The sequence below is a fragment of the Syngnathus leptorhynchus genome, chromosome 19 (genome assembly GCF_054491065.1).
Source record: "Syngnathus leptorhynchus isolate UIUO chromosome 19, UIUO_Slep, whole genome shotgun sequence".
In the NCBI taxonomy this organism is placed as follows: Eukaryota; Metazoa; Chordata; class Actinopteri; order Syngnathiformes; family Syngnathidae; genus Syngnathus; species Syngnathus leptorhynchus.
The window spans coordinates 3,611,312-3,627,617 of NC_141213.1; the positions used below are offsets into that span (position 1 = coordinate 3,611,312).

The 16,306-nt window shown below is 40.7% G+C and overlaps 1 protein-coding gene and 1 non-coding gene across 5 annotated transcripts in view; one reads left to right on the plus strand and one right to left on the minus strand.

The window, feature by feature from the left end:
• Positions 1-16,306, plus strand: part of LOC147041697 (partitioning defective 3 homolog) — a 126,125-nt gene that overhangs the window by 1,192 nt on the left and 108,627 nt on the right. For all 4 annotated transcript variants that reach the window (XM_085938543.1, XM_085938544.1, XM_085938545.1 and 1 more), the window contains exon 2: positions 8,979-9,080. In XM_085938543.1, coding sequence (XP_085794669.1) covers positions 8,979-9,080 — 102 coding nt within the window. The remainder of the gene's footprint in view (positions 1-8,978; positions 9,081-16,306) is intronic.
• On the minus strand, positions 7,080-7,151 carry trnaw-cca (transfer RNA tryptophan (anticodon CCA)). Its single transcript has one exon. It is a non-coding gene; the product is annotated as a tRNA-Trp (tRNA).

Here is a 16,306-nt window from a genome sequence, read left to right on the forward strand (position 1 = left end):
GCGGACCCCCTGTTCCAAACCTGAAAAGACCCCATCGCTCCCCCCATCCCCCCCCCCCCAGAAGTTTCTTGTGGCTTTCTTTTCAAATCCACTTAGTAAATGAATTTAAAGTAAGTAGTGCCTTAGCATTTTCATTGACTAAAACAGTAATGAAATACTGCATATCAACATTCATTCTTAATAAGGACTTCCTCTGACACATCCATCGCACTTTCCCTTAATAGTTTTCCGCGGCTCAGCAGAATAGAAGCGACTGGACCATTGATCCGTGCTGTGGTATTGTAAATGGAGAATCGTTGGCTCCCGGAGAACATGGCCATCTGCAACAGGTCCGTTAAGCCCTTTGGGCCTCTGGAAGACATAATCGCTTGTATGGAGAGTCACTTGAGAGTTTAAAATGTTCTCAGAGCTGACAAAGCATTAAAGCATAATCCGCCTTCTAAAGTTGCAGTTTATGAGATTTATTAGAAGTATGTACATGGATGCAAAAACTTTAGCTTTTGCTTTTCTATCTCAGTTCTTCTGTGGGAGCTTTCGAAGGCTTTCTTTTAGTGTCAGTGATTGTGCCGACTTAAGCAGAAGGCCTTTGTAATAATTGATTTCCACATAAAAGAAAATTGCCTAAACATTGTAATGTTGTAACATTGTCATCAAAAATGGTATTAAAATCATTCAATGTGGGTCCTTGCACCAGCTGCATTTCACAGCATCCACAGCAAATAATATATTTCATATGCAGTCCTCCATTATATGTATTTTGAATAACAATGTCCCTGATAGATTCTATTCCTGTATTCATTTCCCAGTGCATCATTTCCTGTGGCTCAGCAGAATAGCAGAGACTAGTCCATCGATCGAGGCTGTGGTACTGTAAATGTAGACCGTAACACAAATCATTGAAGCCCTTTTGGATACAGTTTCACACGCATGCAGAAAAACCATCCAAAAGCAACCAGTTGATTACGGCCGTTCAAACAATGGCGTCTCAGGATGTGTGATGGATGCTAATTGAGGACGGATAAGTTCAGACTTCTGGTCAAACATAAGAAAATTCATTTCTGCCACGAGATAGGAGTGAAGTGTGGACTCTGTAACCTCTCATTATCCTCATACAACTTCCATCTCTCTACTCGCCTGAATCGTTTGCGGGATCCCCCACGCCGTCGACCGGCTTTAAGATCAATGACACCACAGCCAGGCCCTTATCTTTATCAAACAGTGTCTAACTTCAGGGTCAAGGTGAGGGCATTTCAGGGCCTCCCCTCAGTCTAGAATGCCACTCATGTGTACACAAAACAGTTGCACACGTGCTGTAGAGGTGGCGGCGAGAGCACAGGCGTGCAACGACTTGTGAGAGACTCAACGGCGCAGCAGACATGAGGAACTCTCAATTCGGGGTTGAGCTTGAGTGTTGCATGCAAAGCTGCAAGGATTTCTGGTAACTCTTGCCAAATGCAGCAAGCCACGTGTAATAGTGCCAAATAGTGCTGCCATGCCAAGTCTTTGCATGATGTTTTTTTTTTTTTTTCTGGCTACATACAAGGACAGTATATCAGGATATTTGGGTGACTTTTTTTTTTCTCAGCAAGTGTACGGTGATAAGAGACATAAAACAGGAGTTCCAGCGTCCTATGAGAAGCCAAATGGGTCAGAGAATCCAGTTTAATTATTAACCAGTACGGTTAGAAAGATTACAATAGAACAGACATGCACTTGTGTAAGCGCGTAAGGCTTATTAGACTATTTCTCAAAACAATAAACACATTTTTATCGGAATTATTACAATTGTGGCTTTTTATTTAGTGATGTATTATGGTAGTGTTGTGTTAAACCTGATGTCTAATGCTAGTGCTAAATAGCCTTTAAGTTGCTGTGTTATAAATGTTAAAGGACTGTCTACAAATGGTGCCGCAACTGATGTAGACAGACAATGTAACATGAATCACAGTCATATATTCTATATATATAGTAATTGAGATGTCTCAATGGACAGTACTGTTGATTATTCCGTTTTTTCTTGGGAGGTAACTTCTGGACTATTGCAGTTCTTCCCATTTTATTTTTCAGTTGTTTTTCTCATCTTACATTTCTGCGAGGTAACGTTTTCCCACCTAAAGCTGGATGTAAGCGAAATAAGCAAGTCCTAGCAAAAGTCAGCTATGTGGTTTGTTTTGACACGAAATGACAGGCCAGGCCCTCTTGGGTGTCATCCAACGTTTTGCCGGCAGCTGATTTTCTGCAAGCGTGATTGCAGTTGCAACAGAGTTCACCGACCCTTAAAAGGGCCATTGTAAATGTTCACCTTTTCTTTTGGGTAAACATATACAGTATATGGTTGAGAAAAAGGTGTGTCACTATCAGGTAATCCAGCCCAAGCACTACTTTGCGTTCATAAGATTTAAAGCAGCAGAGCTAGTTAAGTCATTAGAATTTAGGTCATTTAAATTACAATCGTGCACTAAAGGCAATCACACCCGTAAACGTATTAATTTCTATTCGGAGTTGCTCTACTATTCTAAACTGGGTTATTCTTAGAGGCATTCCATTCCATTATTCATTGAATATTCATTGTTAATTATCATTCATTTGAAGCCCTTAAGTGACTTTTTCAAGTTGTTATCTGTTCGATTAAAAAAGGTTCAAATAATGGATGGATAATAATAAATAAAATTAAAATAAAGAAATAAATAAATGAAAACAAATACATTTCTATCTATCTTTTGTATCGCTCAAGGCCATTTTCCATGAGTTAAATTTTCTTTTCAGCTCATTTTATACAAGATGACTTGGATTTGTCCAAATGTAACCATGTAAGCTCTGCCAAACATCTGCCCACCATAATATCCTCTCAAACATGCACACTAAGCTGTCAAATGGAAAATACATGCTCAAGGCTGTTGGAGAAAAAAAAAAATACTTCCTTGATATGTGCATGGTTTTGTTGGCGGCACTGTCAGGAAAATTCAGTCGTTTGGACCGACATATTCCAAACTCAGCAGTACCTCATGTGCCGAGTGATAGGTAAAATTTGGCACGATGCTGAACTATATTTCTGTCGCCGTACGGCTAATAAATGTGGAATAAGTTTGCGGTGGGTTTTTCTATGGAGCTTTAAGCCTCTCTCTTCCAAAACAATATTTCTTAGGAAGATTTGGAATTTATTACTGCGTCTTATAACAAGCAAGGTACTGTTTCATCATTTCACTATTATATCACCAAGGCAATTATTCGTCATCCCCAGTTTCTATTGGCTTCTTATAACAAGTCTTTTCTTGCCTTTTTTTTCTGAAAGGCCAAAGATGTTTACCTCCATTTATAAGGATCAGAGATGTTTTGTTTCCAACAAGCTCATATATAAGTCTTCAAAAATATCCACCTACACAAGGTGTGCAGTTTCCCTAGAGTTAAGTCATGGAAAATGCACCTGCCATATTTTTCCAACATGTTGAGACTACTATGTGCGTGATTACTTTACACAGTTTATGATCGTGACAATTTCGAAGTAAACGTCAGCGGGTATCCATTATATTACGTCACATTAAAGGACCCTTATTACGCATTCTTAAGCAAATGAATTTGAATAACAAGACTGTGTAAACCTCCCCCATCTGTCTAACACATCTGTCACTCACTGAGACCTCCTCGGTAATTATTCGGTTTTGTCACGGAATGCCTGAGCGGCATCCTGTAGAGAGGACGAGTGTGTTTGTGTGTGTGTGTGTGTGTGTGTGTGTGTGTGGGTGTGTGATTGACCTGGTCGAGCCGGTTTCTTGCTCACTGTCAACAGTCACTCTGCCTTTCAACCAAATGCATTTCCTTTGCATACAAGTGAGGCCTGCAGCACTCTAAAGCTTTCATTGCCCCTTTTTTTTTTCCGGAACAATCTCCTTGACCGAAAACTTCCAATTTCCCTGCAACTTGGTGTGTTTGCCAGAGTTCACATCTCAGCTCAAGTGTGAATACTACACCTCTGTGTGAATTAACTACATAGCACAATAAACCATATTAGTCCTAAGAGTGAGTCACACTCAACCAGTGCAACTTTTATTTTCTAGAAACTTTTATTTTTCAGTTTACTAAGCTATTTTTGATCATTCCAGAAAGGCAGATTTTTGGAAAAAGCCCTCAGAGATCCTTCCTGGCTGACTCAGCAGAAACTTGACCAACTTCTTCTTTCCTTCCACTAATTTTGCTCGTTATATACGATCTTTCTTAGTGCTTTATATTTATCACGCGTAGTCCCGGGAGACTTTTAAAACTTCTGTTTTGAATCATCCAGGGTGGTGGCATGTGCAGTTCTTCAACCCCACCAGTAGACCACAAAAGGAGACCCGTCACCATTTCCACATCATCTTCTCACCACCACATGGCTCCGTGCCATTTTCTCTCTTTTATTTTCACACCACGCCTGCCATCATCAACATTGGTGGTCTTGATGAGAATAGTTGTCAAACCGATATAATCACTGAAGTCAAATATTATGTCTGGGTCAAGCATAATCTAATCATCTCAATTTTTTTTTTTAATATTCTTGATTTACAGTTCACAGAGAATCTGTGAGTAGCAGGGTGGAATGACTTTGGTCACTAGAGGGCATATAAATGAAATATGAGCTTCGAAATAAGTGGTTCAATGCATTGACGTGCTCTGAAGCTTGAATGGTCAGTCCATTAGCGGGCAACGGAGAAGAGCATGTTCAAAGATGGGGAGGAGCTAATTCGCAGCCTACAGACATGACATCCTCAATATTGCCCACTGGTTTTTTTTTTTGCTCCGCAAGTGTTCCAGCTGCTTTTCCGGTGGGGAAGTAATTCAAACCATCTGAAGCCACTGGTTCTGCTCTGCTAAAAATATGATGTTATAGTTAGAGGAGTAACGGCCGCGTGGTAGATTAGAGAGTGATGATTTTGAAGCTGAACCAAGAGACTTTCTGTGCTTTGATGATCACTGTTATTTCTTTCTTTTCTGTATTAAATTCAATGAGGTAGCAGGGACATTTGAAATTCTGCTTCTTTTTAATCCACGGTGTGAATTCAATCATCATAAACCAACATCATGAATACAAGCCATGCTAAAATGAAGCCGGGTTGTGAACATGCCAAAAGTCATCGTCAACCTTTTTGACTTTACAGGCATCAAATGCTTCCAAGATGTTGCATTTCCCCAAATTAATCTCAGGAATTATGTAGACTCGAGAATAACATGGGATAACATGTTCTGATTTTCTCACAAATCAGATTCAACATTTTTGCCAAGTGCACTGGACCATATTTCTAGTATGAGTTCACCTTAAGGTCTTAAAATATATTTTTGCCTTTAAAGTATGTGAGCTAGTTATTTAAATTTCTTTAATCAACCAAGGGGTCAATTAACCAATTAAAGTATTATTTTTAAAATACACTTTTGAGTCACCGAGTTCACTCGCCTGACATCTGTGCACTCAGCTCCCACTCAGTTGTCCGTCCGTCTCTATGAAGCCTGTAATTAGCCGGTGGTGACCTGCCCAAGGCATCATCTGCCTTTTTGCTTGAAATCAACTGGGATGGGCTCCAGTTCCTCACAAATTGGACTAGCATGATCAGAATAGAAAGTAGATGGATAAAAGGGAGTGGGAGTTTTGTGATTACAGAGGTGGGATTTCTTTCCAAATTTCCAAAGTAAACCATATTTATAATTTGCCAAGTCATCACATCTGCGAGAAATCTGACCATTCAAGTTCGAGTTCTTTGGATGAGCAGATGGCTTAAACGCAACGTCTCCCTCCGGGATTCGAAGCTAAAACCTTTCTCTGTAACACGAAACCCACCTTCTGCTTCTTTCCTCTAATAGCCACTTAAATCGCATTGTTGACTCATTCATGATGTTTTAATTTCCATCATCGGGGTATTGAAGTGTGTTTGCAGCAAATGGTGCCTCGACTGTTTCTATTGCACCTTGCTGTAAGATGGTGAGGTATATTAAAAGACATAGCCCCAAAAAAATAAAAAGCTTAGCCTGACCCATAGGTTGATTCTCAAATTGCCTTAATGATGTGTCATTAAGCAACCACCTCGTTGCCATCATCTCTGTCTGCCGCAGTAATTCTAGCTCCTGTTGAGTCACCACGCAGTTTATTTTGTTTATATGCACCAGATGTCGAGTTCGCTATGTTCTGTAATCATCTAGAGTGTTGAGGATCAAAAGGTCAAACTGTTTTAGACTTTGAATTTCTTTAAAAGTAATTGGATAGTTTCCCTTTGGTTAATATTTGTTTGGAAGTGAGCTGTGGTCTAAAAACAAAACAAAAACTGTTTGCATTGTGCTGTAAAGCTCAAAACTCTGAAAGTGGGCGGCTGACAGGTTGGACTACTGGTTGGAGCTGCTGAGTCACCGGGAGGTTGGAACACCCATAGTTCAGAAATCACAGGATAGCGGTTTCACATTTTTGTCGTGTGAATGGCTCGCTCAGTTCAATTCTCCAACCTTGTTTTGTAATATACACACAAGATCATTAGATCCTGTGTCAACTTGAAAATCGTTTCAACCACTTTGCTATTTTCTCAGTCTCAGGGTTTGTCTAGTATTTAAAAAAAAAAAAAGAATGATAATGGGAACTTTTACATTCCTCCACTGTACTCACCCTGAAAAGTGGCAAAGTTAATCTTTAAAAATGATTACACTGTGATGACTTTAGTGGTTATGCCTTAGTGGCTTCTGCTTTTTTTTTATTTTTATTTTTTTTGTGGTGACAGATTTATTACCATGCACGTAATAGGGGTATCAAATTGGTCCTCTAGTTTCCTTCTCTCACCATGAGTTGCTGATTTACTTGAGAGGAGCCCGGTTACGTTTAGTTATGTGAATTTCTAGACTTGCTTTACGTGTTTGCTCTCGTGATGAGCAATGTTTCTTTGAGCATTATTCTTCTGTTTACCTCATAATCAAGAAATCAGATCTCACCCAGTTGACAAAGGAGAGCTTGCTGATACTATCTTCAAACGATTGTCCTTTCTATCGCAAAGTCTCCCTGCATGTTTTTTTTCCAGATGCAATCACCAGTTTCGAAATCCACTACAGGGAGTGATCGTCTTTCAAAAGAATGACCCCGACGTGATTTGAACACGCAACCTTCTGATCTGGAGTCAGACGCGCTACCGTTGCGCCACGAGGTCCTGCTCAGCAGTTGCAGCAGAAAATCCACTTGCGGTTTCAGTGGGAATCGCAACAGCCGGGATTTAGAAAAATTCACAAGCACATGTTCTCTTTCTCACTCCTCCCGTCACTGAATCACCACAGGGCACAAGCTTCTGTGGATGTTTCGAGGAGGACAGGAAATCTGCTGCGGTATAAAGACGTAGATAATAGAGTGAAAAGAGCTTTTGTCCTGCTAGTTATTGTGTTTTGTGCTTGGATGTGTGACAGATAACCTGTGTCACCTTTCAAGTCAAGTGTGATGGTGTCCCGCTTACACGAATGAATACATAGTTTCAAGCTTGCAGTTTAAAAAAAAAAAAAAAAAAAAGAGGTCGACATGGCGAGATGAGCAAAACAATAAACACTCAAAGATGTGAAAAATAAAAACAATAAGCCTTTGCAGAGGTAATCAATATTTCAAATTTGTCGCTCTTGACCTGAATGGACTTTAAGTGGTGAAGTTTGCTTCTGGTTTTTGTAATGAGCCCTTGGCTCTATTATTTTTCATGGCAAAGCAGTCCCGGTTTGTAAAGCTCCGACATGGCTTCAAGCATGTCAAATCCAAACTGTGTCTGCTCATGTTCTTTCAGCTCCACAAGTGTGTCTTCGGGATTATGTTTTTTTTTTTGTGGCTGAGCTGCTCTCAAAAGTAATCCATTTCAAGAACAAGCCAGGATGAGGCCTATGCCAAATTGACATATGGCAGTATTTTGCCCTTGGTTCACTTTTTTGAGCAGAAATATTGAGACACCTGTATGAGGTGAATTTAATCATATCGTGCAACTGTAATGTAAACGTCAACAATGTTCTCTTCCTCTTCTGTTTCGGGACTTACCACATTTTCCTCCCTTATAACCCCCTAAAAACATTTGAACACACCAGCATTCCTTTCATGAGTTGGACCATTTTTTCCTGGTGAACCAGAGTGGAGTTAAGTAAAACAGAGCCTGAAGGCATTTGACCACAGACCCAAAGATAGCTCAGTTTGGAGAAGAGAAAAGGCTGAAGAAAACAAACAGACAGAGGGGAGGAACACAACAGGACAAAGAGCGAGGGGAGTCTTTCCTAACATGAGGATGGAAGGAAAAGTCTTCTCGCTCATTGCTTTCTCTTTATCCTCTTGTCCAAATTGCCTTCAATGGTTCGGTGCGTGAAGACTTTAAGCTGGTCGGAGTCAGAACGAAAAAGAAATGCTGAAATGGTTTGACTCTGCAATTATTTTGCATACTTGAAACCAACTAAAGGACATAGATAGCATTGTTCCCATTGAAACTCTGTTGCTAACCAAAACAGCAGCAAAGTATGGAAACAGTCTCTCAGATGACAGAGGCTCACTCTTCATCAAACTTTTGTCCCAAATTGGCTCCATGGCACTGCTGCTCTTTTTTTAATGTATAAAATTGACTATATAGTTTAAGCAGTTTTAAATAAATGAGTGGTTTTAAAAGTAAGTGGATTGTTTTTATTTTTTATTTTTTATTTTTTTACAGTGGTACAGAATAAGTATCAAGAATCGTGGTAAATCACAGGTATTGGTACCGACTACTGAAATTCTGGTATCGTGACACCACTAATACAGAAGATTAAAATATTTCATAACAGCTAGTACAAGGTCAATCCGTGAACATATCCCAATGTGCCAACTGAGTGGCGCATTTATGACCCACATAATGATCAGATCAGTTGATTCCAATATCTGTTGCCTTGCCAACCGTTGTCCGGCACTGATAACATCCCAAATCTTGTGCACATGAATTGCAAATAGATTTTTCTGACTCAAATCTCTCTCTCTCTCCTGTTTCCAGGATCCAAGTTATTGGGTCCAAGTCCACAGGTTGGAACACCGTGATGGCGGAATCCTTGACCTGGATGACGTCCTTAGTGATGTGGTGGATGACAAAGACAGGGTAAGTCCTAATCTTTATATAAATAAGACAAATCGTTTTCATATTGGTGTTTATTAATATTGCTGGCTCTTTTATTTACATTAAATTCTGCAGGAAAGCCTGTGGTAGAACAAAATAATTTACATTATATACAAAGACATTTCGTTTTGTTACCCACTCTAATGTTCTAGGAGCTTAATCGGATGAACGGTTTCTCAGCATGACTTTAATGTTAATAAGAGTGTGTAGAGGTTCATTATAATGCCTAGGTGCCATGGTTACAAATCATACGAGCTGAGGGCTCCGAGCATCTGTTTTGCACCTGCACCTGCTACTCCTCCATTGATGTCAATAGTGTGCATGTATGTGTGTGTGTGTGCGGCACCGGAAAAGCAAAATCAGTGATGAATTGCCGCTTTTTGTCTATTGCATCACCTGAACAGATGACTGTGAAGGTTATTTATTCAGATTCAATAGCTTAAATATGTGATATCAGTTTTGTCCACAAGAGGGTGCTCGTGTGGTCCCCTATTTTGTACATTATAAACATTTGACTTGAATATATCATATATTTCAGGATGTAAATCAAGGAAACAGCAATGAAGCATTTTTGATTCATCCACTGAACAAATCCATCCGTAGCCGCAATAGGTCCAAAACTCAACTGCTATCATTTTAACAAGATCCCCTGACAGAAGTTACATCACACTTGTGCTCCAGCAACTTAATTGGTTGCCCATTTCCATTCAAGATCCTCCTCCTCAAATTCAAAGCCAACAGTAACCTCGCGACTCATTATCTTCCTTCATGTCAGCAGACCCACTCGTTCTCCAGGTTAAATGTCGTGATCCTCTCGTGTTGTGCATTTCCGATAATATTATGATGTATTGTGGATGTGTCTACAATAGTGGGACAGTTTGCATTCATACTGTGTGGGCGTATGGTTCCTCTTGTGCGTTTGTAGTTGTAGTAGTAAATCCAGTCCGTCCAGTTCTTTTGATCGGCAATCAGCTCTGGCCTAGTTTCTCTGTATTTTACAAGAAGTTCACAAAGGACTTTTCCTTCATTTAAATGGGTTAAAGCTAACACTGATGTTGCAGATGTGAAGGCAGTTAAAATCCATAAATAAAAAATAAATCCATTTTCTATTCTGCATGTCTTCATTTGGGTTAACTTTAGCCTATCCTGTAATTGACTGACAAGGAGAGTCAAGGTATACTTTAGAATGGTCGGCAGTCAAGTGCGTGCAAGTATTTCATAGTGTTGTTGTAGTACAGTAATTACTGGTATTGTTTTGCTATTTTCAACATAACCTGCTGAAAATATTTCTGCTCCTTGCACAGTTTTCAGCTTTATTTTGTTCTTTGCTGCCATCAGCTGGACATTAATTGAAAATACACGATGATAGGTGCAACAATAACGTAAGAGATGTTAGATTCGGAAACGAGTTAATGAGTTAATAAATCAATTAAATTAATTATGGGTGATTATTTTTTAACTGTACAATTACAAGGACTCATTTGTAAGTCTTGCTCTGCATTCAACAAGTGCATTTTATTTGTTTTTCAATAAAAGCAAGAAATGAGCCTTTTGTGGATAAAATTCAAGCCTTGTATGCGGGGTTTGTCGGATTTGATTATTATTTGGTTTTTATTTTTATGTGCAACAACAAAGTGCCATTGTGACTTAGTGTCTGGATCTGCTTTATTATGAGCAGGGGTGAATAAGGATGCCCTTTCCCCGCTGATGCTAATTGATATGCCTCCTTGAATCCTCAGGGGTAGTAACTAGAAAATGCTCATTAGTGCAAAAGCTGATGAGGCCTTGACCAGAAACGAGACTTGAATTCTTACACTTTTAAACCGCTAAGAGGCGCTATAATACAGCTTTTAGTGGTGTAGAGTTGAAACTTCTGCAGAGTACAAATGTCCTTGATTATTTCTTTTTTTTTTTTTTGATGAGGGTAGAAATAAATTATACTTTATATCATTACAATATTCCATATTAAAATAGTTTTAACGAAAAGGTTTATAATAGGAACCAGACACATAGTTTCAAGATTCAAGAGTTTTTATTCGTCATGTTTGAGCGTGCCAAACAAGGAATTTTAATTCGGTACATCACAGCCTCTGTTCAACATTTATGTGACTAACAACACCCAGGACATGTGAAAAATGACAAATATTCTCAAACATCCCCTGATCTTAAAATCTCATAGCTCTTATTATCCATCTTGTTATATCCCATGGTGGTCAATTTGCAATTTCCTAGACCCTGAAGTTGCTATTGCCATGGCAACCACCATTGGTACCAAGTGGGCACCTGCTCTAGGTCGAGATCATGCTGTGAGTGAAATTAGTCGAGGCTCGAGCGGGGTCCCGTCAGCTGTTCCCCAGGTACCAGAACACCGCTGGGGGAAATCAAAGACTAATTACTAATCACCAACGTGTGTTTGTGTGTGTGTGGAAGGAAGTCATTCAAATATGATATAGCTTCATTCATCCATATGGATCAATTTGACTTGCACATTTAAACATATTGACAAATATACACTCTTGATCCCTCATCCTCAGACACATTTGAGTGCAGGAACATCTATCAGCTCCAAATCTGCATGTAGGCAGAATATCCTTCTCATCTCCACTGCTTTGTTTAGATGTTTACGGGCAACAGCAGGCATTTTTTTTCCCCCTTGAATTTCTCTCCAAGGCTTTAAACGTATCGCCTGCTTTTTTGTTTGTTTATTAGCTCGGCGATTTTGTAGCCGCACTTTGTCGGGAAAGATTGTTGTTCCTTTTCAGCAGCTCCCGCCTTCACATGGTTATAATCCCTCACAGAGGGGATATAGCCAATGTAATCACAGCCTTTGTACGTCTCGCCATCAGGGGAACCGCCGGATTTACTTTCAACAACTCTATGGCCTCTTGGCCATTTTATCCTTGTACAACATTAGTAAATTACAATAGTTTCATTGTAATTAATTGACGTCATTTCGACTCAGCCCAATGCTGTCTGGTGTTTAAAAACAAAACAAAAACGTATGTGGGTGAAAGAATGACACCATGAATAGAGAAGGTTGTCCTGCTTGACAGCTGTCAGGGCCTCTTTAGTCCGAGTGACTGGGTAGGTATTTTGCCAAACAAGCCTATTATCTGTGCCGTTCTCTGCTCGCCCCTGGGGAGAATAATTGGGTCAGAGACAAACCATAAATGAAGATGACAGATACAGGCCCTCCGACTGAGCTTCTGGCACCCTATCATAGAGCCCTGAAGGGCTGCACGGACCCTGATGAGAAGTGTTTTTGTCTTTTCTACAGATGGCCCTATAGGGACCAAAATAGGGTCAAAGACATCAACCTGGGTTTCTTTGAAATCCTATAGGCTCACTGTGTGGCTGCAGGGAGTTGATCTCCCACTGTTGTTTTTTTTGAAGAGCCCCCCCCACTTCCTCTATTTTTTTTCATATTCAGAATAACTCAGCCAATGAAGGAGACCCACTCGGATTGTAGAGCAGGCACTCGGGCCGTGAGTTAAGCAGAGCCTGGCATGGCGGTTGGCACTGTTGAGAGCTCAAGTTGACACTGGCACGTGGAGGCAGGGAGGCGGTGCCAAGGCTGAGGAGCTAAACTCGGTCGTGAGCACTTTAGGCTTGCATATTGTTGCAGACAGGCACACGCCAGCCGGGTACGCTCGTTTGAAAGGGCTCTTCAGATTACGTTGTGTTCTGTTTCTCTAATACTGGAGGCTTACATGCATCTACCAGCGCTAGCTTGGCTTTGAATGAAAAAAAAAAAAATTCTGTCACTGTATTTCATATACGCCTCAAAAAGAATCCTCCTCTTTTATGAAATCGATGCAGTCAAGTTGAATCAAATCTGCATGTATTCAGTGTTGGAGGGCATCTGAAGGTGGGCCATTTTAAGAAACTGTGTCTTTTTTTTTTTCTTCCCAAAAAGACAAGAATCTTACCCCATGCGGTGAATAGCGTGTACGCTTTTACTCGCAACATGTCGAGTCCTTGCATGAATGCCTTATGTCTGTCGTGCTGCAGATGTGCCACAGCCTCGGGGCCTGCTCATTATGTGAACATGTGTGTGTCCTTTTATTTGTGACTTTCCACGCAAAAGCCATTCACAAGTCTGAAGTCTCTCCTATAAAGGAGCAAATAAAAGCTGACATCTTTACCCGGAGTCTGTGATACTGTTATTTTGTTGCACGTGTAAATAAACCAGTTTTGCTTCACTTGTAACATTTATTGGACAGTTGGGGAAAAGTATGAAAAAATGGACAAAGATCATATTGGTGCAGATGTAGCTTTTTTTTTTTTTTTTTTTTAAATCCCTGTGTGTGTAGCCTTTTATGTACTGGGCACTTTGAGATAAGGCTAAATTGCCCTGACGCTTTTAGCCGCCACTCTATCGCGACCACCAGCTGGGTCCTCCTTTTTGCTTGTGATGCAGAAGGTGGTCATGATTTGCCCCCTGGCCATGTTGGAGATGTTTGGGGTTGGCAATTTGGCAGGATATTTTCGAGCCTGGCCCTCCACCGCTTGGCAGATATTGCTCTCTATTGCACTCTTTCTATGATGCCTTAGCATGGTGTTCTTATTGCTGTTCTACTTTTTGGCAAAAACTTTCCTGCGCTGTCTCAATGATTTGACACGCTCTCACTTGTCTTTTCATTCTCTGCCATAGTTTGCAGTTTGTTCCGTGTTTTCTTTAGATCAAACCAGCCGTCTGCTAGATTTGTACGCTAGGCTTTTGTGTCGTGTCATTATTATGTCTGGGACTGAGAGAAAAAAAAAAAAAAAAAAGAGAGCGAGAAGTATTACATTGGAGTGTGTGAAGCTGCAGGTTGATATGAATATCAAAGACTTTGTTTCCCGCCAGCAGGTGATGGTGCCTGTGGCGCTCCGACACAGACAGGTGGTCTCATCTGGAGTGTGTGTGTATTTTTTTTTTGGTGTGTGTGTATGTTCACTTCTCCCGTTTTCCAAACTGCACATCGTCCCTGCTAGTGTGCATTTTCTGCAGGTTAACACACCACATCAGATTGCGGCCTCTTGTTATTTAACAACCGTGAGGTCTCATCCATTTTAAGGAGCCTGCTTTCGGTGCATACCAGGTGGAACAAAACCTTCACTGCCCCGTATTTCATGGTTGGCTTGATGGAAGAGAAAGTTCAGATGCAATTTGCTATTCGGTCGCTTAAGCTGGTTTCAGTTCCATTGTCGATTTGTAACTTTCCTTTTCATAGCTTTTTGGATTGCAACAGCAATGTTTTTTTTGTTTACACATTCATCTTATCCAGAAATGAATAACCTTCCAGTCACTGCACTATTTCTCCGGTAGCCAGGTAACCATGGAAGTCGCACAACAACAAAAAAGCCTATTAAGTTAAGAGGACACCCGAGAATTGATCATGTATACAAAACATCTCCTCATTTAGCATTGATTCACTCAACATGCACTGGGAGCATGTCAGTGACAGCACACATCAGAAGAATAATCATCTCTCCAGGGTGTCACAATGATCCACTGGCTGAAAATGGGAGTTCCAGTCTGTGCATGGTTGATTTATAGCATCCATAGGTTGGATGGTTCATCAATCGACAGCAGGGGGCACTGTGGTGTCACCACTGCTCAGTAGGATTAGAAGACCTGGCCAAACAAATTCTACTTAAATAGTCTTATTATTTATTGAAAGATTTTTTCTACAAGATTTATCAAGAGTTGACTTTGGGTGATAATCAAAATGTTTCAGATGTTGGTTACCTGGAATATCTCCAACCTTGATGTTTGATAGGTATTTCAGAGAAATGTTGAAGGGATGTTCACTGTTCAGCACTTTCTTTGTGAGAACCCAAAGCTCTGTTCTGAAGTTTACAATGATGGATCCTTTTATGGACTTCTCATCACAGCGTGACTCTTCTCTTCTGATCTGTTCAGAGCGGCTTATACTCACCCACTCGTTTGTTGAAAACACAGAGGCTGTAAACTTGGAACAAACTTTTTGGCCCAAACTTTAACTCGAGTGCTTTCATAGGAAGAACATAACACGCGTGAAGCTTTTGACTTCCTCGCTCCGCATCACAGTTATGACAGGAAAGAGTGGGACGAGACATTCCTTCTCCAGAGGCGGAGAGGGAGAGGCTCCCACTGGCGTCGTCCTTTTCCTCAGCTAGTTGCCTTACATCATGCGTGAAATGGCTCCAAATAGCTTCCCTTTGTCTATTGAAAGGATTCCCGTTATGCTTAACACGTGAAGCTTGACCTGGTATGTGGCTATTTGAGATTTACCTCATCAGAGTCACACTGTAAACAGTAAAGGGGGACACTTAGAAGAGAAACCAGAAATATGCAAGTCAATCAGCTCAAATGCTTCATGTCAATCATAAATATGCTTCACATCGTGTCTCTGCAGAAAACTTTTTCTCCAACCACAGTACGCCTCAATTCTTAAGCCCTCTGCTTCCCAATTCCCACCGTACACATCTTTGGAGAAGTACTCATTGATGTTGCCGCACATCACCGAGAGCTTACGGGCCCGAAAGCGTATCGGCCTCCGCCGTTGGTTAACTTCCCGGCTTATGCTGTTGATGAAGTCAAGCAGCCATCACCGGTTTCTCTTATCCCGGTTAAAACCTTGCATTGTGCTCTTGAGGTTTAGAGATGAGAAGAAGGAGCGGGAGACAAAGCAGGTTGCAAAAATCTCTGCGGGTGCTCAAAATACTCCAAAACAAGTCGAGTTGGATTTCTAATGTGCACCAATCTAAATTTCCATCAGGGTTTCATTCACTCGTATAATTTTGACTGACACTAAGTTTTACTTTAACAAAGCTGAAAGGGGGCAGTCACGCATTTAGTCATGCCACGGGCACACACACACACACACACACACACACACACACACACACACACACACACACAGCTTTGTGACGTATACTTAAATACGTTCTTGTGATTGTGACATTTGGAAGCAGTTCAACTAAAATATTGACGTTGCACTTAAGCTGTATTGACTAAGGGGGGGACATGTTGCGTGACTTATGCGGGACTATTAAGTCCAATGGAGCTTGGAACAATGCGGATGATATAATGACTGCGGTGAGCAATGTTTTGTCTCTGAAGCTGTGCCTGAAGGCAATGAAGCTCTTTGGGGAATGGCTGTCAGAGTTTTTTTTTTTTGGTTCAACTTGAACAGGAGATGATGGTGTCAAATTATACATGCGTACACCTGACCATGTTA